The sequence below is a fragment of the Rhincodon typus genome, chromosome 10 (assembly GCF_021869965.1).
Source record: "Rhincodon typus isolate 14 chromosome 10, sRhiTyp1.1, whole genome shotgun sequence".
Taxonomy (NCBI): Eukaryota; Metazoa; Chordata; class Chondrichthyes; order Orectolobiformes; family Rhincodontidae; genus Rhincodon; species Rhincodon typus.
The window spans coordinates 54,592,768-54,614,799 of record NC_063341.1 but is presented as its reverse complement, the minus strand read 5'-3'; the positions used below and the strand labels follow the sequence as shown (position 1 = coordinate 54,614,799).

Genomic DNA, 22,032 nt, shown 5'->3' with positions numbered 1-22,032 from the left:
CCAAGCAGCATCATAGGAGCAGAGAGGCTGACGTTTCAGGCCTAGACCCTTCATCAGAAAAGGGGGAGGGGAAGGGGGTTCTGAAATAAATAGGGAGAGAGTGGGATGCGGATAGAAGATGGATAGAGGAGAAGATAGGTGGAGAGGAAACAAACAGGTCGAAGAGGCGGGGATGGAGCCAGTAAAGGTGAGTGTAGGTGGGGAGATAGGGAGGAGATAGGTCAGTCCAGGGAGGACGGACAGGTCAAGGGGGCGGGATGAGGTTGGTCGGTAGGAGATAGAGGTGCGGGTTGAGGTGGGAGGAGGGGATAGGTGGGAGGAAGAACAGGTTAGGGAGGCAGGGACGAGCTGGACTGGTTTTGGGATGTGGTGGGGGGAGGGGAGATTTTGAAACTTGTGAAATCCACATTGATACCATTGGGCTGCAGGGTTCCCAAGGGGAATATGAGTTGCTGTTCCTGCAACCTTCGGGTGGCATCGTTGTGGCACTGCAGGAGGCCCAGGATGGACATGTCGTCTGAGGAATGGGAGGGGGAGTTGAAATGGTTCGCGACTGGGAGGTGCAGTTGTTTATTGCGAACCGAGCGTAGGTGTTCTGCAAAGCGGTCCCCGAGCCTCCGCTTGGATTTCACAAGTTGCAAAATCTCCCCTCCCCCTACCGCATCCCAAAACCAGTCCAGCTCGTCCCTGCCTCCCTAACCTGTTCTTCCTCCCACCTATCCCCTCCTCCCACCTCAAGCCGCACCTCCATCTCCTACCGACCAACCTCATCCCGCCCCCTTGACCTGTCCGTCCTCCCTGGACTGACCTATCCCCTTCCTAACTCCCTACCTACACTCACCTTTACTGGCTCCATCCCCGCCTCTTCGACCTGTTTGTTTCCTCTCCTCTATCCCTCTTCTATCTGCCTCCCACTCTCTCCCTATTTATTTCGGAACCCCCTTCCCCTCCCCCTTTTCTGATGAAGGGTCTAGGCCTGAAACGTCAGCCTCTCTGCTCCTATGATGCTGCTTGGCCTGCTGTGTTCATCCAGCCCTGCACCTTGTTGTCTATGAATTTAGTCAGCTTCAGGGGAAAAAAAAAGTCACTAAGTCACACGACCCCATTCTGTCCCCTCCCCTCCCCTCTCAAAACGTTCTCTTCCTATGCCAATCAAATGTCACTTTGAAGGTTACTGTTGAAACTGTTTTCAGCACCCTCTTGGACAGATTTTAACAACTGGCGATGTGAACACATTCACTGCTGTTGCCTGATTCCAGTTAGGATTTAGCTGGAACATTGTGTACAGTTCAAGGTGTCACATGTTAGGAAGGATATGGATGCATGGGACGGTGTTTGGAAGAGGTCTGCAAGAATACATTAGAGAAGTAGGGACAGTTCTCCTTACGTAGGAGGAGACTAAGAGGAGATCGGATAGAAGTCGTTAAAGTCATTGAGCGGTCTGCACAGAGAATCCAGAAAGAAAATGTTCCTGCTCTTAAGAGGATGTACACTTTTAAACTGCTTTGCAAAGGAAGCAAATACAGGATGGGGTAAAAAAAGAACTTTTTCACACAGCAAGGAGTTAGGGTCTGGAAATGTGGTGGAGGCAAGTTCAATTGAGACATTCAAAAGGGCATTAGATAATCATTTGAATAGAAGCAACATGCAGGGTGACAGGGGAAAGACAAGAGGTTGGCATTAAATCAAAATGCTCCAACAGTCAGTACCAACATGATGGGTCAAATGGCCTCCTCCTGCACCTCCATAACAGTCCTGTCATTCTGTAATTCCTTTGTATATTAGATGAACCTAACCTTGGCAACCCATCTTGCAGTACATCCCATTCTGCTTATAATTGCTTTCAGAGCCATCTTAATTTTAAACACTCATGCTAAATTTCCTTAATTATCACTGCTCCAGGGAGAAGAATCCCACTGAGCCAGTCAACTCCTTGTATATTGTATTTTATCAGTACCTTTTCTATTTTTTTAAAAGATCATTAGTATATAATGCATAAAGAAAGAATTGCATTTATATAGCACCTATTGTAATTTCAGGTTGTTCTGAAGCACCTTACAGCCAAGGAAATAATTTTGGAATGTAGTCACTGTTGTAGGAAACATATTCACATCTGCAGAGGAACTCCGTGGAACCACATCACTTTGCTAATCAGTCCCTTTTCTAGCCAGGCTTCATTTTAAAATTCTTATCATTGTTTAAAAATATCTTCAAGGAAATGCCCTTCACCCTCTGTGTAACCTCCTCCATCCTGACAAGCTACAATCCACATGCAGCCACCAGCTAATTGACCAACTATTCCAAGATTTGTTCAGCCTAGGGCAAACATAAACATGTTTTGAATTATTGGAAGATACTAGCCCACGTCTTGTGATCAGTGTCAGAAACATTGCAACTAGCCCTGGGCAGACAGAAAACTGGCCACTTCCCTGCTTACATTTAAAAAAGCTAGACTCTGATCTAGGATGCAGAAAATCTCCCTTGGAACAGGGATCAACATGGACACTTGCCAAGAAGATCAGCACAGAACACAATCCCAATTTGACACCATTAGCTACTATTTTGTGAAATTTATTGAAAGGTACTGTCTTCCACAGAATGAGAATGGGTTAGCGAATGGATAAGTGGGTGAGGTGTATTATTTGGGCAAGTGGTACATGAGTAAAGTGGATGTGTGGCTGAGTGTGTTGGTAGGTGAGTGGAGAGGTGAGTGTGTGGGTAGGTGGTAATGTTGGTGAGGTGGATAGTGAGTGTGTGGGTAGGTGGAGATGTTGGTGAGGTGGATAGTGAGTGTGTGGGTAGGTGGAGATGTTGGTGAGGTGGATAGTGAGTGTGTGGGTAGGTGGTAATGTTGGTGAGGTGGATAGTGAGTGTGTGGGTAGGTGATAATGTTGATGAGGTGAATAGTGAGTGTGTGGGTAGGTGGTCATGTTGGTGAGGTGTTTAGAATGAGTGGGTAGGTGGTGATCTGGGTGGGATGAGATAGGTGTGTGAATTGGTAAGTGGTAATGTTGGTGAGGTGGGTAGTGAGTAAGTGGGTAGGTAACAATGTGGGTGAGAAGGGAGAGGTGAGTGTGTGATCAGGTTGAATGCTGGTCGGATCTGGTCAGGCATTCAGGGTGTATCTGAGTTAGTTTTGAAGGGTACATATGTGATTGGGAGATTGTTGAGTTGGGTCAAAGGGGAAGGTCTGGTGGCTTTTGTCAAGTCAGGAGAGTAACCAGATTGTTGGGGTGATAGTTGGGAGCGTGTTAGTTTGGGTTAGGGAAAGTAGTTGAAAGATTGGTGAGGGTAAGTTATCCCTTTGTTAGAGCAGGTTTTAAACTATCTCACATTTCCTGGGGAACTACTGTGGTAAATACTGTGGAGATGTCCTAAGTCTTCAGCTCTAATTCAGAGAGAGAGATGTTAACAAACATTCCTCAAGGTGGTGGTGGGAGTGGGGGGTGGTGGCGGAGGTGGAGCAGGTAGAGGAATTCCCCTTTAGAATTTTAAAGTTCCTTCGCATTACAATATAAATCCACTCCAGTCATCCAGAGGCCGGATGATTTGGGCCATGATGTTTTCAGCTGTACAGTCAATGGAAATCTTGGATTTGAATGAATTAATCTTCTGCAGACTTTGCCATGATTTACTGCAATCTTCTAGGTTCAGGAGACAAAGATTGGTCGGAGTTCCTATTTTTGATTATTGATTGATTTGGTTGATTGATTGTCACATGTACTAAAATACAGTGAAAAACTTTGTTTACAAGCGGTATAGGCAGATCATAGTAAGCAAAGGATGTACAGATCAAAAAGACTTAGACAGAGGCATACAAGTTAAAGTGCGCAGATTGTGCACTACGCGAGATCAACATTAGCAAGATCAGTGTTATTTGAGGCTGGAGAGTCTAGGTGGCCCCCAGTTCTGGATCTGTGTACAAAAACAAAATCACAGTGACTATGACATTATTTAGGTGCCTTCAGCTCTTTTTTTCTTAACTTGCATCAAAAAACACCTAAACTCTCTATAATCTAAAAGTACAAAGTGTCCAAAAGAAATCTGAGAGTTAATCCTGAACAAACAATAGATCTGTTTACTGTTGCTTAATTTATACAGGGAAATTTTACACAAGAAATATCAATTCAGCAGGTAATTAATAGTACCTGACACTTCTGTAAACAATAAACATTGTCTTAAATAAAATAAAGCTTAGAAACAGCTTTGAAATAGCTTACCAAAGGATTAAACAGACAGATCTGCTGATCCTTTGATGGGCAGATCTTCTGGGAAATGTGTAAAACACTTTTGAGATGGGCTGCCTGATTCTTCTATACATGGAATTTATTTGACTGACATGATGTTCCTATCCATTTTGTCTCCTACGGCTCATCATTTCACCTAATTCTTATGTTCTCAAGGCCCTGTAAAATAAGTTGTGTCTCTTGATAAGTTAGTCTTTGAGATAGAGAATTTTTCAACAAGACAAGTTCTCAGATGAATTTGGTAAAGCAAACACTTATGATAAACGCTAAATCTACCAGGATTATTCTAATCAGATTATATAATTAATTCAATGCTCAGTGACACACAGCATCATTTTTTTAGCACTGCTTATGCTTGATCAAGTTATTTACCTAGCTTAGTACTTCATTAAGTAAGGAACCTTTTTGTACTTTGTGCAGAATTAATTCTCTGAAATATACAGTTGTACAATTTATTTTGAGATAAATAAATTACATAATCTATGGGTGATAACTTATGTACATTTTCAAAAAATTATGTGATGCTTTCTTTGTTAAAGTAGTCTATATATTCAATGTTAAGAATCATACATTAATAATTGTCAAAAACAGAAGGTGCTTGAGGTCAATGGCTTTATTTCTTGTTAATTCAAAAATAGACTAATATTTCATACATGAGTTCAAATCCCACCTCAGTAATTGCAGAATTTGCATTCAATTCCTGTAAATAAAATTCGGTATAAGTGATGGTGACCATAAAATCTTTGGATTACTGCCCTAACCTGTAAGTCCTTTACAATGCCAATAATAATCCCTTAAATCTGATTCTTTAAGCATCCATTTCTCAATATGTTATAACAATGAAAAAGATAGCATGTAGTTCAGCAGTAGTGGAAAAGTGCATTGTGTAGCCTATCACTAATAAATGGTAATTTTGAGTAATAGAAATTGCTTAGTAGTTACAGGCATGGCTATTACCTTACATAGTCTCACTGCATACAAGTAAATATACGATACATCTGTATATTTACTTATCAAATATTTACTGGTATTCAATAACAAGGGAAGTAAAGCAATCACAATGATCAAAAAGCACATGCATTTTGCCTTACCATTTTGCCACAAATGCACAAAAATATTAAAGTACACATGCATGTAGTATGCAAATATGAGAATTGAGATTACAAGCTCTGCAGTAAGAACTTTAACTTCTTGTTTATTTACTACTTAGAAATGCAATTAGCCACCTCTGGATATTTAGCCTTATTGGTGAACAACATTAATATGTTGTACATACAGCCATCAAATTTAAAAAGTAAACATGTAAATTATCCTTAATAATGAAATATAAAGCAGTATTAAAGGTCCATTTGGTGAGTATTGACTCCATTCAGTACCAGGGAAAATAATTCTCAACTAAAGTAATTAAATAATTCTTCAGTTTGCTTCAATTAATCACTGTTGACTTCTTAAAAACTCCACAAGTTTTTTTCAATTTAAAGATCATAGACCAAAAATCAATGTGAACTGCATTTTAAAAAGTTGGAAATAAATTATGCATTTTCAAATGTTAGTTCAAGTAATTACTCAATATTAAATAGGCAATTAGCAGAACTCAATTGTGAGAAATATAAAAAGTCCCATCACTCTGGTACAGCTCAAAATTGTCTTGTTTCTGATAATTTCACTTATGATCTTGTGTGACAACATTTCTTTAATGAATCAAATATCACTTAAATTGATGTTGAACTTTCTTTTCTTTCTTTAATGGAATGTGGGTGTCACTGGCATGGTTAGCATTTATTATTCACCCCTAATTTTGACAACTGAATGGCTTTTTAACTATTTCAATGGATAATTATGAGTCATGGATTGCACTTGAACTCATGTCTCCACATCCTTTTGGGATACTAGTGACATTACGGTTAAACTACTATCTTCCTCCTCCATAGCTTACCCAATCCTGGAACCTGTCACACATCATGAGTAATCTCAAAGTCATTTCCCTTCGGCTTGTGAATCACTATATTATTCATTGTAATTGACAATAGATTTCTGTCTCACTTTGAGCTGAGTTTTGCTGTACCTCTGTTACTTGTAAAACATTCACACTAATTGATACACTGTAAACAATTCAAGCATATTGAAACTTAGAATTTATTTAATGTTATGCACTTAGTCTAAACATTTTGATGCATTTAAAGCCAGCATAGAGTCATAGAGCTGTACAGCATGGAAACAGTTCCCACGGTTCAACTTGTCCATGCTGACCAGATGTTCGCAATTAATCTAGTCCCATTTGCCAGCATTTGGCCCATATCCCTCTGAACCCTACCTATTCATATACCCATCCAGATGCCTTTTAAATGTTGTAATTGTACTAGCCTCCACCACTTCCTCTGGCAACTCATTCCAAACATGCACCACCCTCTGGGTGAAAAAGCTGCCCCTTAGGCCCCTTTTAAATCTTTCCCCTCTCACCTTAAACCTATGCTCTCTAGTTTTGGACTCCCCTACCCTGGGAAAAAGATGTGACTATCCACTCTATTCATGCCCCTCACGATTTTATAAACTTCTGTAAGGTCACCCCTCAGCCTTTGATGCTCCAGGGAAAATAGTCCCAGCCTATTCAGCCCTGCCCAGCAGGTCTGGCAGCATCTGTGGAGAGAGAAAACAGAGTTTCAAGTCTGACAAGACACTTTCTCAGAACTCTTTTTCAAAACTTTCCTTCCCAGCCTCTCTCTAATTAACAATGTGTGTGTTCCATTGGACGTTTTCCTCTTCAAACAAGTGCAAGTTATTATAATTTTTGCAAATATAAAATTACCCTATTTGCAAACATCATGCACAATGGAAACTGCTGACAGAAAATTACAAGTATGGAATATCAGTTTCAAAATACAAGAAGATCACAGAAAACCCTAGGAATATGTGTAAAAGAAATAAAATTTGATTTTTTTCCGGTCACTATACATCAGTAATTTCATTTCAAACCAACAGAATTAAACAAATCCATCCCAGAAATATACAGATGACAAATTCTAGAAATGTTCGACATGAAATTTCACTAAAATTTTTTTACAGCCAAACAGTGTTCTTGATAAGAGATAGTAAGAACGGCCAATGCTGGAGTCAGAGATAACACAGTGTGGAGCTGGAGGAGGACAGCAGGCCAGGCAGCATCAGAGGAGCAGGAACGCTGACATTTCGGGTTGGGACCCTTCTTCAGAAATGGGGGAGGGGGAAGGGAGCTCTGAAATAAATAGAGAGGAGGGATGGGGCTGGGGAAGGTAGGTGGGATGGTGATAGGTGAGTGCAGGTAGGGAGTGGTGGGGATTGGTCAATGAGGTGGGAGAGAAGATGGATAAGTTGTGTCAGGTCAAGGAGGCGGGGATGAGAGGGAGGGTTGGTCATGGGATGAGGCCAGGGATGGGGAGATTTTGAAACTGGTAAAGTCCACATTGCCCATTGGGTTGTAGGCTCCCAAGGTGGAGTAGGAGGTGCTGCTCCTCCAGTTTCCAGGTGGCATCGTTGTGACACTGGAGGAGGCCCAGGATGGACATATCACCCAGGGAGTTGGCGGGGGGGGGGGAAGTTAAAATGGTTTGTGACTGGAAGGTGTTGTCGTTTGTCGTGAACAGAGCGTAGGTGCTCTACAAAGCGGTCTCCGAGCCTTCGCTTGGTCTCACTGATGTAGAGGAGGCCACACCGGGAGCAGCGGATGCAGTAGACCACATTGACAGATGTGCAGGTGAACATCTGTTTGATGTGGAAGGTTTTTTTGGTTCCTTGGATGGAGATGAGGGGGAAAGTATAGGGGCAGGTGTAGCACCTCCTGCAGTTGCAGGAAAAGGTGCCAGGGGTGGTGAGGCTAGTGGGGAGTGTGGAGCAGACAAGGGAGTCACAGAGAGAGCGGTCCCTACAGAAGGCAGATAGGGGTGGGGAGGGAAATATATCTTTGGTTGTGGGGTCAGATTGTAGGTGGTGGAAGTGTCAGAGAATGATACGTTGAATACAGAGGTTAGTGTGGTGTTACATGAGGAGAAGGGGGATTCTGTCTTTGTTTTTATTGCAGGGAGGGGATGTGAGGGCAGAGGTGCGGGAAACGCAAGAGATGTGATCGAGAGCATTTTCGACCACTGAAGGGGGGAAGTTGCGGTCCTTGAAATAAGAGGACATCTGGGATGTTTGGGAATGGAAAGCCATCTTGGGAGCAGGGATGGCAGAGGCAGAAGAATTGGGATTAGGGGATCGCATTTTTAGGGGAAGGTGGGTGAGAGTGGGTGTAGCCTAGGTAGCTTTGGGAGTCGGTGGGCTTGAAATAGATATCGGTTTCGAGGCGCTCACCAGAGATGAAGACAGAGAGGTCCAGGAAGGAGAGAGAGGTATCAGAGATGGTCCAGGTGAACTTGAGGTTGGGGTGAGAGGTGTTCGTAAAGTTGATGAACTGTTCAAGCTCCTCTTTCCCCTACACCTCCCTGCTCACCTCCATCCAAGGAACCAAACAAACCTTCCAAAATAGACAGAAGTTCACCTGCACATCTGTCAATGTGGTCTACTGCATCTGCTGCTCCCGATGTGACCTCATCCACATCGGTGAGACCAAGTGGAGGCTACTTTGTAGAGCACCTGCGCTCTGTTTGCGACAAACGACAACACCTTCCAGTCGCGAACCACTTCAGCTCCCCCTCCCACTCCCTGGGCAGCATGTCCATCCTGGGCCTCGTCACAATGACGCCACCCGGAAACTGGAGGAGCAGCACCTCGTAGTCCACCTTGGGAGCCTACAACCCAATGGTCTCAATGTGGACTTTACCAGTTTCAAAATCTCCTCACCCCCAGCCTCATCCCATGACCAACCCTCCCTCTCATCCCCGCCTCCTTGACCTGACACAACCTTTCCATCTTCTCTCCCACCTATCCGCTCCTCCCACCTCACTGACCAATCCCCACCACTCCCTACCAGTACTCACCTATCACAATCCCACCTACCTTCCCCAGCCCCACCCCTCCTCTCTCTATTTATTTCAGAGCTCCCTTCCCCCTCCCCCATTTCTGAAGAAGGGTCCTGTCCCAAAAGGTCAAGTTTCCTTCTTCTCTGATGCTCTCTGACCTGCTGTGTTCCTCCAGCTCCACACTGTGTCATCAGTGTTCTTGATAATATAGGAAGAATAGTTGTCAACAGTGTAAATTACAGGTGATAAATGGGCAACTCCAGTGGTGTGTAATTGTCTTAGTATTTGCTGAGGCAAAGTGAGATAGCAGAGCTGAAGAGAAATCTTGATAAGGAGAATTTTTAGGCTGAAAGGTCTTTGGTGAGCCTTACTCAAAGGGCAGTGGAAGCAGAGTCTTTGAATATTGTTAAAGCAGAGGTATACTATTCTTGATAAGCAACGGGGTGAGAGGTTATCAGAAATAGTTGGGAAGGAACGTGAATTAGGTCAGCAATGATCTTATTAAATGTCAGAGCAGGCCAGAGGAGGTAAGTGGTCTACTTCTCCTAATTCATGTTTGTATACACCATGGATTTCAAACTGCTACTCACCTTAACCTTTAGTAGCATATTGCCAGTAGGAAGAAGCCACGGATATTATGTTGCCTCTGATAAGACCATAAGACATTGGGGTGGAGTAGGCCATTTAGCCCATCAAATCCACTTTGTCATTCAATGAGATCACGGCTGATCTGATATTCCTTAACTCCACTCTCCTGCATTGTCTCCATAACTCTTGATTTCCTTAACGATCAGAAATCTGTCTATCTCAACCCAGAATATATTTAACGACCCAGTCTCAACAGCCCTCAGATCTCCACAAATTCACCCCCTTCTGAGAGAAAGAAATTCTTTCTCACCTCTGTCTTAAATGGGCAACTTTTGAAATAAAGACCAACATTCTATTTGCCTTCCTAATTACCCACTGAACTTGGATGCCAGTTTTTTTTAATGATTTAAGCACTAAGACCCTCAAATCACACTGTGCTGCAGTTTTCTGTGGTCTTTCCCCATTTAAGTTCCTGTGAGTACAATCAGCTGCATAGATCTACGGATTGGGTATTAACCACCCAGAAAACAGAACTTATTTCTTACTGATTAGAATATAAGATTTTGCAAGAAAAATTAAATTTCCAAGATTGCATTAATAAATAGAAAAAAAAAGGCTGCAAGGCACTTTTGAACTGGAACACAAAGCCAATGTGGAACAATACAGAAGCTGGACACGAGGTACACTGTGTTCAGGACAGTTGATACATAAGCAATCGTTTCTTGGAACAGTAAGTACAAAGTTTTGAGGAGGTTCTTAAGGAAGGAGCAGTTTTTAGCCTACACTCACATAAAGCCAGGACACATGGCTTTATAAGGCACAGTCAAAAGTCTTTAAGGCAGAATCATGGTTTTATCATGGATCGGGAATCCAGTGATTTCTTTCTGAATTACAACTGTGCAAATAATGTGTGCAAGTTTATTTTACAGATTGAGAAATAGCTGACCCCAGAAAAAGTTCTAAAATCTTGCTTGCCATTGGCAACAAGGGGCTGCAGAATTAGAATATTTGATCTTTCCATGGAAAGATCCAGAAAAGATCTGGGAAAGCTCAAGATAAAAATTAACTTTAAGATCATCAGCTCCAACTTATGTCATACATATAGTAACCCCAAAAATCTACTGACCAATTATCAGCAGATGCTGCAGCAAAGGGCATAAGTATAACTCTTTTGAAGATAAATTATAGGAGAGGTCCATTGCATTAGTCATTGCCTCTACATTAATTAAAATCTTTCGGAAGGATCATTGTGGCAAGAAAAAGATGATTGATTGATTAATTGAGGATGGGTGTAAATATGAAGCCATAGTAGCAAGTAAACATCAATTACATTTAGGTGCAGCCAACATTATTGCTACAGTTGGCAAAGTGCACCAAACCAAAAAAGCTAAAGCAGTTGTGGTTTCTTGTACCCATTCAAAAGCTTTTTGCATATCTGTATTTCATGTGACACCAAGGGGCATTGTGATGCATGAGCAAGCAACCTGGTTCCAAAGACCAAGCCCCTGGTGACCAACAAAACATAAGTGACAAACAGTATGACAGAAGTGCTGAACATTGACAAATAGGAAAGGAAGTAAGAAGGTGCGCTGATATAAACACATCAGTGAGGTACAGAGGCTACCAAGCAAAAGACAAATTGTAGGAAATTGCCAAGCTTCCAATATTATTAACCTCATGCACCATGTTGCATTCCAAGGCATCAGAAGCTTTTACAACCATTAATATCATATGTCCTGAGAAAGCAGAATGACACACAATAAAAGCTAAAATTGTCACAGGAACGAGTGCCAACATATTACAACACTTTACAGTGAATTAAGAACAGAAATTACTTGAAAGGCTCATCAGGTCTGGCAGCATTTGTGGAGAGAAAGCAGCGTTGACATTGATTTCAGGTTACTTGTTTTTAAAACAAGTAGCAATACTTCAATAATTCTTGACTTTTTCCATTTCAGTCCACAATCAGAAACACAGAAAAATAAAGAGACATGGTCTTTCCAATCTACATGCGTATGTGGTAGATTACAAAGTTGAAGATATTCTCAAGTTGATCTGTTACACTTTCGCCATTGTGAACTGTTGCAATTGGCAACTGCTGAAGACGAGCAACTGTAGGACTTACAGAAGATCATTAGCCAGGGATGACCTGACAGTATCAAAGGAGTACCTGAGACCATTCATTCATTTTGGCCATTCAGAGATAAGCTTGGAAACTCACAACAAGTCATTTTCAAAGGCAAACAAGTCCTAATGCCAAAAGCATTACACCAAGATATCATGTCTATGTTACACCAGGAATGCTTGGGTATTGAACAATTAAGACTGCTCGCATGCGAATCTGTGTACTGGTCATGGTTAAATCCAGACAATCAACGACTTGAAAATGCATGTGAGGCATGCCAAATGCATCAATCACAGCAGCAGGTGGAGCCTCTATGTTCATCAATGTTTCATCCGCTCCCTGAACAAAACAACAGGCCTATTCACAGTGCACATGGAAGATTACATCCTTGTGATGGATTATGCCTCTGAATTTTCCATAGTTTCATGATTCAGCAGCACAATAAGCGTGACTATATTTGACACGATGAGCACTATTTTCAGCTTCTTTAGATCAAGCAGTGTCTGATAATGGACCACAATATGCTGGAAAATGATTTCAAGACAACATTACATTCTCACTCATGTACTATCAAATCAAACATCATTAGGTTTTATGTAAGATTTTTGCATTGCGTTGCTAAATTTATGTACTAATGGAGATGGGATTACCATTTCCAGCACAATTTATGGTTAAAGAGCAAGTGTGAATGACTTTGCCAGTAACCAATTGTCTAATTGGGTGTTCAATTGAACCAGTTGGTCATTTTTATTCAAAGACTATGCAAAATGAAAGAGATACATGATGAGTGAGCAGATAGAGGACTATCTAAACTGCACACTGCACAGAGAAGTACAAATACTGATACTTAGATACTCGCAAAAGTTTCTAGAATGTATAAGCCAGGCCAGGTCATAAAAAGTCATAGTGCTACATTGTGAAGGAACAGAAGCCAGCTCCAACCAATGTACAGCACAGCAAGTATGCATGAAGACAGTGGGGAACAACATTCTGATGATGAAGATGATTAATGATGATGTTTACTAGTCATCAAAAAATGCGTCAGCAAACAATGTATACCTTTCCAGATGGATAAATGCTCACCAGATCAGGACATGTGATCAAACCTCTAAAGCATTGCACTGAGGTTTGAATCATCAGCCCCTTAAATTCTGTTTTACCTGTTTATGTAATCATCAAAGTGATATTGAAGTTATGTAATTATCTATGTGCAACCATATATATCTATTTGGAATAAGCGTTTATCTTTGAAAACAAAGGGAATGTTGCATTATGTTTCACCTGTCAGTATGTTGGGATATCTTTAAGAGACACGTTTGTGATATCAGCACTGTATCACAGCATGTGACCTGAGGGTATAAAGATCTCATACTCCATCTTAACCCGAGATAACTTGAAGCATGCTCCTCTGTGGTAAGCTTTTAGCTTAATGTACAGAAAAAGAAATCTATACAACATTTTCACAACTAGCAGATATTTCAATGAACAGTAATGTGCTGGCAATAAAAATAGAAATTGCCAGAAAAGCTCAGTAGTCTTGGCAGCATCTATGGAGAGAAATCAGAGGTAACATTTCAGGTCGAGTGACCCTTCCTCAGAACTGAGCAATGTAATAGTGACCAGGTAATCTGTTTTGGTGATGGAGGATAAATATTGACTCTTTTGCTTTCCTTTCAAATAGTGCTTCGGGATCTTTTATCTAAGTAAGCAGCTGGAGTGTGAGTTTCAACTGAAAGAAAGTTCTGTCCAGGACTTTCCTCACTACCACATTGGGTTGTCAGCCTCAATTCTTTTTTTGTGTCGAAGCCCCTGGAGTGTGGACAGAACCCAGAACATTACTACCTCAGAGGGGAAGCCACAGCTGACTTCCCATATCCAATCTCACCTGAAAGACATGATAACAAAGGAATGTTAAAAAAAATCTTTCCCCAAATCCTGACAGATCTCAGCTCATGTACACAAAATCTGCACCAATATTTGTATTTTCTCTCTAATTATGTTAATGTACAGAATGTGGAATAAACAAAATGAGTATTCACCTAACGTAACAACTATTGACTTGCTTTGAAAGGACTCTACCTCTTGGGCATTAAGTGATGTACGGTCTGTACTGGTTACACATGGCATTTGAGTTAGTGCACTTGGGTATAGGTTTCTCGCAGTTGGAAGGGTTTGTTTGAGCATTGATTGGAAAGGGGCCGTCTTTCTACTCTTGGATTGTAATTTGATCGCTGTGGGCTTTCCAAAGGCAGGTAACAATTCATATGAATGGATGGTCTGATGTGATATCAGTGGCGTGATCCTCAGACCAGGGACCCTCGTGATGTCAGGGCGGCAACCATACACCTTTCAGAACAGGTATTTATAGGCACCACTTGTGCCAGAAGTCACTTGCTGAGAGTGTTTGCTGCGTTCACCGAAGGAGAAAAGGGGGCGAGATCCCGGGCTCCTCCCTCCCTCCCTCTCTCTCTCTCTCTCTCTCATCTGAGCAGCCCCTTTAAAACCTTTCCTTACCCAACCATGGCAGGCTCCCCAATCTGGGCGAACATACTGATTCTCCTGTGTTTTCTATCTTCCACATTAGGGTTTGAAAAGGAAGAGGAGGTCGGTGAATCTTTAGCCTTCAATGAGGAGATCCTCCTGCAGGATTCTGAGACTGAACCATGGAACCACAACCAGAACAAGCCCGCTCCCTTCCACCGATCTAACACAGTAAGCAATACCTTGCGGTTTATTTCAGAATTGAGCTTGCTTTCAGTCAATGCAATCTCACCTGGAAACTTGACCCTTGAATCTTTTAAAATATTTTATCATTTTAAAAAAAATGACGCTGTCATTTCTGTGCGTGTTATTGTTTACGTCGATTTGCAAGCTGTTTATCTTTGTACTCAGAATTTCACTGTGTAAAATTGTTCAATTTTACAATTTCAAAGATTGTAAACTATCCCCTTGGAAAGGAATAAAATCTACCAATTTCTTTGGAGTTAGTTGTCTCTTTGAATTTTAAAGTACAGGTAATATCGTATTTTGAGGTAAACTTAGGAACCCACAACAAATTCTCTGAAGTCACCTAAATCTGTACAAAACAAAATGGTTTGCTCTGCTATATGTCCAAAAAGTCATGTTCAACAATATGTTGCTAAAAGTGGCTGTTTTTTCTTCTGTCAAACGCGTTTACAAAAATGCCCAGCATTGTGGTAAATAGTGGTTGAATCACAGGAGGGCTTGTTCCCGATCCCACCTATGCCTCCAGTGTGAATCTTTTCAATTTAGCGTTGTATGACATGCATCCAGATAACTAGGTGTAATAATCTCTTGCATTTTTTAAAATTAAAAATCTCTGCATTAGAGTTGCACAGTAACTTCAGCAAGAGATTGGCCGAAAGTATTTATAAGTATATATTTGTCATTTTCTGTATGATCTATCAGAAGACAGACATGTAGAATTTTCTGTTCTAGACACTTTTAATTAACCTGTTTAGACAGATCATTGCAAACCTCTCGAGCAGCACCTCAATGCGCTTCTTCTGGGTTACAGGTAGATGAGCTCAGCTTGTGGGAGCAGTGTTAATTCTTTAGTGTCTAACCTGTTCCACTACACAGTTGATTTGTGTCTTTGATCTATATCCCTCAATGTTCCTGCCTAACAAAATATCTATTGATCAATACTAACAACTGTGAATAATTGTTTCTCACTTCTGCCAGAGTTAGTGTTTTAAGGTTATTTACTTTTGATCAGTATTCAGTAATGTTAGAGATGAACAGATTTATCATCACCTAGATCAAAGGTACATGGCCAGGTACTGTCAGCTCCGTTCAAGGATAAGTAATTCCATTGAAACAAAATGGAGGCCTCGTACAACAATCATGCTTTAAAGGGAATACTGTCCATGACCCTCTGGAACTTCTGTGTTCCTCCAGTTTCATAACTTTACCCTTGATAGCTGTGTCTGAGCTGTAAGCTCTGGAATTTCCACCCCTAAACGACTACTGTTTGTCACCTCTATAAAGTTGCACCTTAAAACAAAGCTTTTAGTCACTTCACATGATATCTTGTTGTGTGACTCAGTGTTTAATTCTATATTTAGGTCACCTGTGGAAGTTTTATGACACTAAACGTCCTATCAATTGTATCAAGGTGTAACTTCCATGATAGGATATCACTTCCTTGAAGTAACTGAATTATTCGCTTTAGAACTCGAGTCTCATGTGCCGCTGTGAATGTAAATCAGGAGTGAATTAATTGAGGTTTGCTGGAAGACAATTTGATTTGCAGAAAGCAACAATTTTAAGTCGATCTGCTCACTAATGATCAACCAGTTTCAAGTTAATGCTATGACTTACAATTAAGCTTAAAAACCGTGTCTCATGCTGACTAAAATGCTGATCTTTCGTATTGTATTCCCAGGATGCTTGGAGGTTGCCTGGCCAGTACATAGTAGTACTGAATGAAAAAGCTCATAAATCCCAGATGGAACGGACAGTACACAGACTCCAAACTAAAGCAGCCAAACATGGCTATATGACAGAACTTGTTCTTGTTTTCCATGAGGTCTTCAGGGGCTTTGTCATCAAAATGAGCAGCGATGTGTTAAACATGGTAAAGTCAGAGGCAGAATTGTGCTAAATGTGAGAATTGGGGGTGTTAAATATGAGCAAGAAAAAGATGTGTTCAATGTAGGTGACAAAGCATTGGGATCGTGACAGTTAGATCGAAATGCTTAATCTCAGCAGATGGTACTGTTAAAATTTGCTCAAATTTCATAAACTTATCCATTTGACAGAAAACCTCATATAAAACAAAAACAAACTGCAGATGCTGCAGATCTGAAATAGAAACAGAAATTGCTGGTGAAACTCCACAGGTTTGGCAGCATCTGTGGGGAGAAAGCTGAAGTAACGTTCTGAGTCCGGTAACTTAATCAGAACCTTGTACAAAGCCCAACTGTGAAGCACCATGTTAATATAAGCTGATTTTTAGGTGTCAGCAATGGCTTAGTTGGCAGAATTCTCACTTCTGAGCTAATGATTGTGGTTTCAAATTCTGCACAAAATAAGGCTAATGCAACACTGAGGGAATGTTGCACTTTCAGACGCTGTTTTTCAGATCTGATATTAAACTACGGCCTTCATCTATCAGGTACATTTAATGATTCAATGCCATGATTTTGAAGAAAAGCAGAGGAGTTTTCTCTGGTATAACAAGGTGTAGAGCTGGATGAACACAGCAGGCTGAGCAGCATCAGAGGAGCAGGAAAGCTGATGTTTCGTGTCTGGACCCTTCTTCAGAAATGGGGAAGGGGATTCTGAAATAAATGGAGAGAGGGGGGAGGCGGATGGAAAATGGATAAAGGAGCAGATAGGTGGAGAGGAGACGGACAGGTCAAGGAGGCGGGTATGGAGCCAGTAAAGGTGAGTGTAGGTGGGGAGTTAGGATGTCCTCGTTTTTCAAGGACCGCAACTTCCCCTCCACAGTGGTCAAAAACGCCCTCGACTGCATCTCTCGCGTTTCCCGCAACTCATCCCTCACACCCCCTCCCCGCAATAAGAACAAAAACAGAATCCCCCTTGTCCTGACATACCACCCCACCAACCTCCGGATTCAACACATCATCCTCCGCCACTTCTGCCACCTGCAATCTGACCCCACTACCGAGGACATTTTTCCCTCCCCACTCTTATGTGCCTTCCAGAGGAACCACTCTCTTCATGACTCCTTTGTCCACTCCACACTCCCCACTAGCACCACCACCCCTGGCACTTTTCCCTGCAACCACAGGAAGTGCTACACCTGTCCCTACGCCTCTCCTCTCACCCCCATCCCAGGCCCCAAGAAAACCTTCCACATTAAACAGATGTTCACCTGCAAATCTGCTAATGTGGTATACTGTATCCGCTGTTCCCGTTGTGGCCTCCTCTACATCGGGGAAACCAAGCGGAGGCTTGGAGACCACTTTGTGGAACACCTACGCTTGGTTCGTGACAAACGACTGCACCTCCCAATCGCGAAGCACTTCAACTCCCCCTCCCACTCCTTGGACGACATGTCCATCCTGGGCCTCCTCCAGTGCCACAACGATACCGAAGGTTGCAGGAGCAGCACCTCATATTTCACTTGGGAAGTCCAATGGTATCAATGTGGACTTCACAAGCTTCAAAATCTCCCCGTCCCCGACCTCATCCCAAAACCAGCCCAGCTCGCCCCCGCCTCCTCGATCTGTCCGTCTTTTCTCCCACCTATCCGCTCCTCTCGCCTCAACCCCCACCTCCTGCCTACTAGCCTCATCCCTGCCTTCTTGACATGTCCGTCTTCCCTTGACTGACCAACCCCCATCCTAACTCCCCACCTACACCCCCATTTCTGAAGAAAGGTCCAGACCCGAAACGTCATCCTTCCTGCTCCTCTGATGCTGCTTGGCCGGCTGTGTTCATCCAGCTCTACACCTCAGATTCTCCAGCATCGGCAGTTCCTACTATCTCTGAACGAGTTTTCTCTGGTGTTCTGACCGATGTTTCCCTCTCAATCAACATAAAACATATTACCTGGCCATTATCACACTGCTGTTTTTGCAGTTTGCTATATCCAAACAGCTTGCTGATTTTTCAATAGTGCAATAGTGACTACACTTCAAAAGTACTCTATTTGGCTGTAAACTGTTTTGAGGACTCCAGTGGTCTCAAAAGGTGCTGTATTAATTCAAGTCTCCACTTTTTATGTACAAAACCTTGAACATACATGTCTAATTTGTGAAATCTATTTTTCATAGGCACTGAGATTGCCTCATATCAAATATATTGAAGAGGACTCTTCCTTGTTTGCTCAGACAATTCCCTGGAATCTAAATCGGATTGTTCCTTCAGAGCAGAGAATGGAACAGTATATCCTTCCAAGTACGTCCCTTTTACAGCTTGACATTCAGAGCAATTTCAATAATTAGCAAGAAACTAGTTAAAAGTAACATTTTGGAGTTTACAGATATTTTTGTTTGGACTTTTCAGTTCAGATCTATATCATTGGCTCTCTCAATGCAAGTTCATTTGTTTTATTTCCACAAAGAATTTATTCTTGTCTCAGACCCACTGGTCCTACAACAGGCTTTATCATTTCTTCTCACAGCTATCCAGCATCTGTGTGTGATTCAGTAATGGTAACTTACAGACATCCAAACTAATTTCAAATTTTGAATGGAAGAAGTAATCCTTGCTTTGCCAGTAATTTGTAATTGTTTGCAAAATTGACAACTCACCTATTTTGTCATTCTTATTGTGTTGTTGCTAGATTATGGTGATCTGGTGGAAGTGTACTTACTTGATACTGGTGTGCAGAGCAACCATCGAGAGATTGAAGGGAAAGTCTTCATTACAGAGTTTGAGAATGTCCCAGAGGAAGATGGCACTCGATTCTACCGCCAGGTAATTCAACTGCTGTTAAATTGGGAAAAGCTTAATTTTTCACTGGTAGATGTATAGAGCAGAACAAGCACTCAAAAAAAAGTATTGCCTTTGAATTAGTTAAAAGCTAATATTCGATTTGTGAGATATAGCTGTTAGTATGGTACCATGGCCACAATTTATCACACATCCTTAGTTGGTAGTAAGGCACCTTCTTGAGTCACTGCAGTGTGAAGGTTCTGAACTACTGCTTTGGAAGTCCCAGAATTTTGACTCAGTGATGAATATTGATGTCCTTATGATCATGACTTTAAGAATCCAGGAGCAGGAGTAGACAGTTGGGTTTGTTGAGGCTGCTTTGGTCATTCAACATGATCCTGGCTGATCTTTAGTTTCAACTCCATTTTTCCACTCACTTTCCCCCGTATACTTTGCTTCCCTGTAAGACCAAATATCATCAGTTTCAGCCTTAACAATGGGGCCCCTGCAACCCTCTGGTGTAGAGAATTTTCACAATCCTATGAATAGAGAAACTCCTCCTTATATTTTTCAAAAACTGGCCTGCCCTTTCCCTGGGCAGGGAAAAACAACTTTTGTATCCACCATTTCAAATCCCATCAGAATCCTGTGTGTTTCAATGAGATCACCCTTCTCTCTTCTAAATGGCAGAGAATATGGATTTTGTGGATCTGTAGCTTGGACAGGAACTTGGAATTATGCCATTGAGATAAATAAAGGAGACATTCAGGAACATTGATAGGACAGCTTCTTGAGTACTTTGGAGATGTAGGCTATTTGATTGGAGTGCAGAGAAAAGGGAATCTGTGACGTGCCAGAGATATGACAACCTTTAATGTCCTATTTCAGTGACAGTGCTTTAACTAACACTATTGATGCCACTGAAATCTGAAATGTACAATTGAAGATTCATACTGGACATGCTTTATTTGCATCTGTGGAGACTTTCATCATGATGAAACTAATGTTTTGCATGATGCATGTTACTACAGAGAAAGGCAAGCAAATAAACTGAGAAAACGTTCACTTGCTCAGTTTCAGCATTGCAAGAGTGGAGCTATAACAAAGTGTGCTGTACAGTGCTGATAGTATTTCTAATATGCAAATTTTATTGCTGTCTTTTTCCCCCCCTCCAGGTTAATAAGTGTGATAGCCATGGAACACACACTGCAGGAATAGTGAGTGGGCGTGACTCTGGCGTAGCAAAAGGAGCAAATATCCGTAGTGTGAAAATTCTCAATTGTCAGGGTAGGGGGACAGTAAGTGGAGCGCTGGCTGGTGAGTACCATCCTTAAATTTGAATTGTTTAGATTTCTAGCTATGCTGATACACAGTGGATACTTCACTGTGAGCTGGCTGTGAACAACAGGCAGCACTGTAGCTTGGTGGTTAACACTGGTGCCTCTCAGGGCCAGGGACCTGGGTTCAATCCCACCCTTGAACAATCGTCTATGTGGTGTTTGTGCACTCTTCCCATGTCTGGGTTTCCTCCACAGATCAAAGATGTGCAGGTTAGGTAGATTGGTCAATTTAGCATGATCATAGTGACCAGGGATGTATAGGCCAGATGGATCAGTCGTAGGAAATGCTGTGGGACAGAGTATTCTATGATTCTAACTTGCATTTTTCTGGCCTGGATACTTACTTTAAAAATTTGCTCATGGGATGTGCATATCACTAGCTGGGTCAGTATTTGTTGCTCCGTTACCCTTAAGGTGGTGGTGGTGAGCTGTATTCTTGAACCAATGCAGACCATGTGCTGTAGGTAGTCTGTCAATACTGTATGGGAGGGCGTTCCAGGATTTTAACCCAGTTCAGTGAAGGAATGGTGATATATTTCCAAGTCAGGTGAGTGGCTTGGAGGAGAACTCGCAGTTGGTGGTGTTCCCATGTATGTGCAGTCCTCTTCCTTTTTAGATGGAAGTTGTCGTGGGTTTGGAAGGTGCTCGCTAAGGAGCCTCAGTGAATTCTGCAATGCATCTTGCAGATGCTCCTGAGCATCAGTGGTGGAGTGAGTGGATGTTTGTGGGTGTGGTGCTATGGGGAAACATGACCATTTTCAGTGTTAAGGAGGTGATTAGCAGATGTAATGTACAAAAATGCATCATTCCAGTTAATTAATACGTACCTCAGGAATTTAACAGAACAAGCAGACTATTGATGGAGTCTAATAGAAAGCATCCTATCCAGATGCATCATAGTTTGGTATGGCAATTGCTCTGCCCAAGACCGCGAGAAATTAGAGTTGTCAACACAGCCCAGTCCTTCACAAAAACCAGCTCTCCTTCCATTGCCTCAGGAAAGCAGCCAACATTATCAAAGACCCCTCCCACTCTAGTTATACTCACTTTCATTCTCTTCCAAAAGGCAGAAGGTACAAAAGTTGAAAAAACGTCCCAACAGATTAAAGAACAGCTTCTTCCCTGCTGTTATCAGACATATGAACAGACCTGTTATATGAGAGTTGATCTTTCTCTTCAGCTTCTCCATAGTTGTAACACTATACTCTGCATTCTGTCCTATTACCTTGATGTATTTGTGTAAGGTATGATTTGTCTGGATAGCACGCAAAACAATACACTGTATCTCGGTACATGTAACAATAATAATTCGAAGCATTAGAAAATTGCGGGATGAGGAGACAAGTGAAAATTGTATTTTTTTTAAAATCCTGTGCCATTAACATTATGCCCAGGATCTTACTGAGAAAACTATTGATTTTTTTTTC

At 41.8% G+C, this 22,032-nt stretch overlaps 1 protein-coding gene across 1 annotated transcript in view; it reads left to right on the top strand.

Moving 5' to 3' along the window:
* Positions 1–14,359: 14,359 nt before the first annotated feature.
* pcsk9 (proprotein convertase subtilisin/kexin type 9) overlaps positions 14,360–22,032 on the top strand; it is a 25,505-nt gene continuing 17,832 nt past the window's right edge. Inside the window, exons 1-5 of the mRNA XM_048602455.1 lie at positions 14,360–14,606; positions 16,303–16,494; positions 18,662–18,785; positions 19,174–19,307; positions 20,441–20,582. Coding sequence (XP_048458412.1) covers positions 14,415–14,606; positions 16,303–16,494; positions 18,662–18,785; positions 19,174–19,307; positions 20,441–20,582 — 784 coding nt within the window. The 5' untranslated portion in view covers positions 14,360–14,414. The remainder of the gene's footprint in view (positions 14,607–16,302; positions 16,495–18,661; positions 18,786–19,173; positions 19,308–20,440; positions 20,583–22,032) is intronic.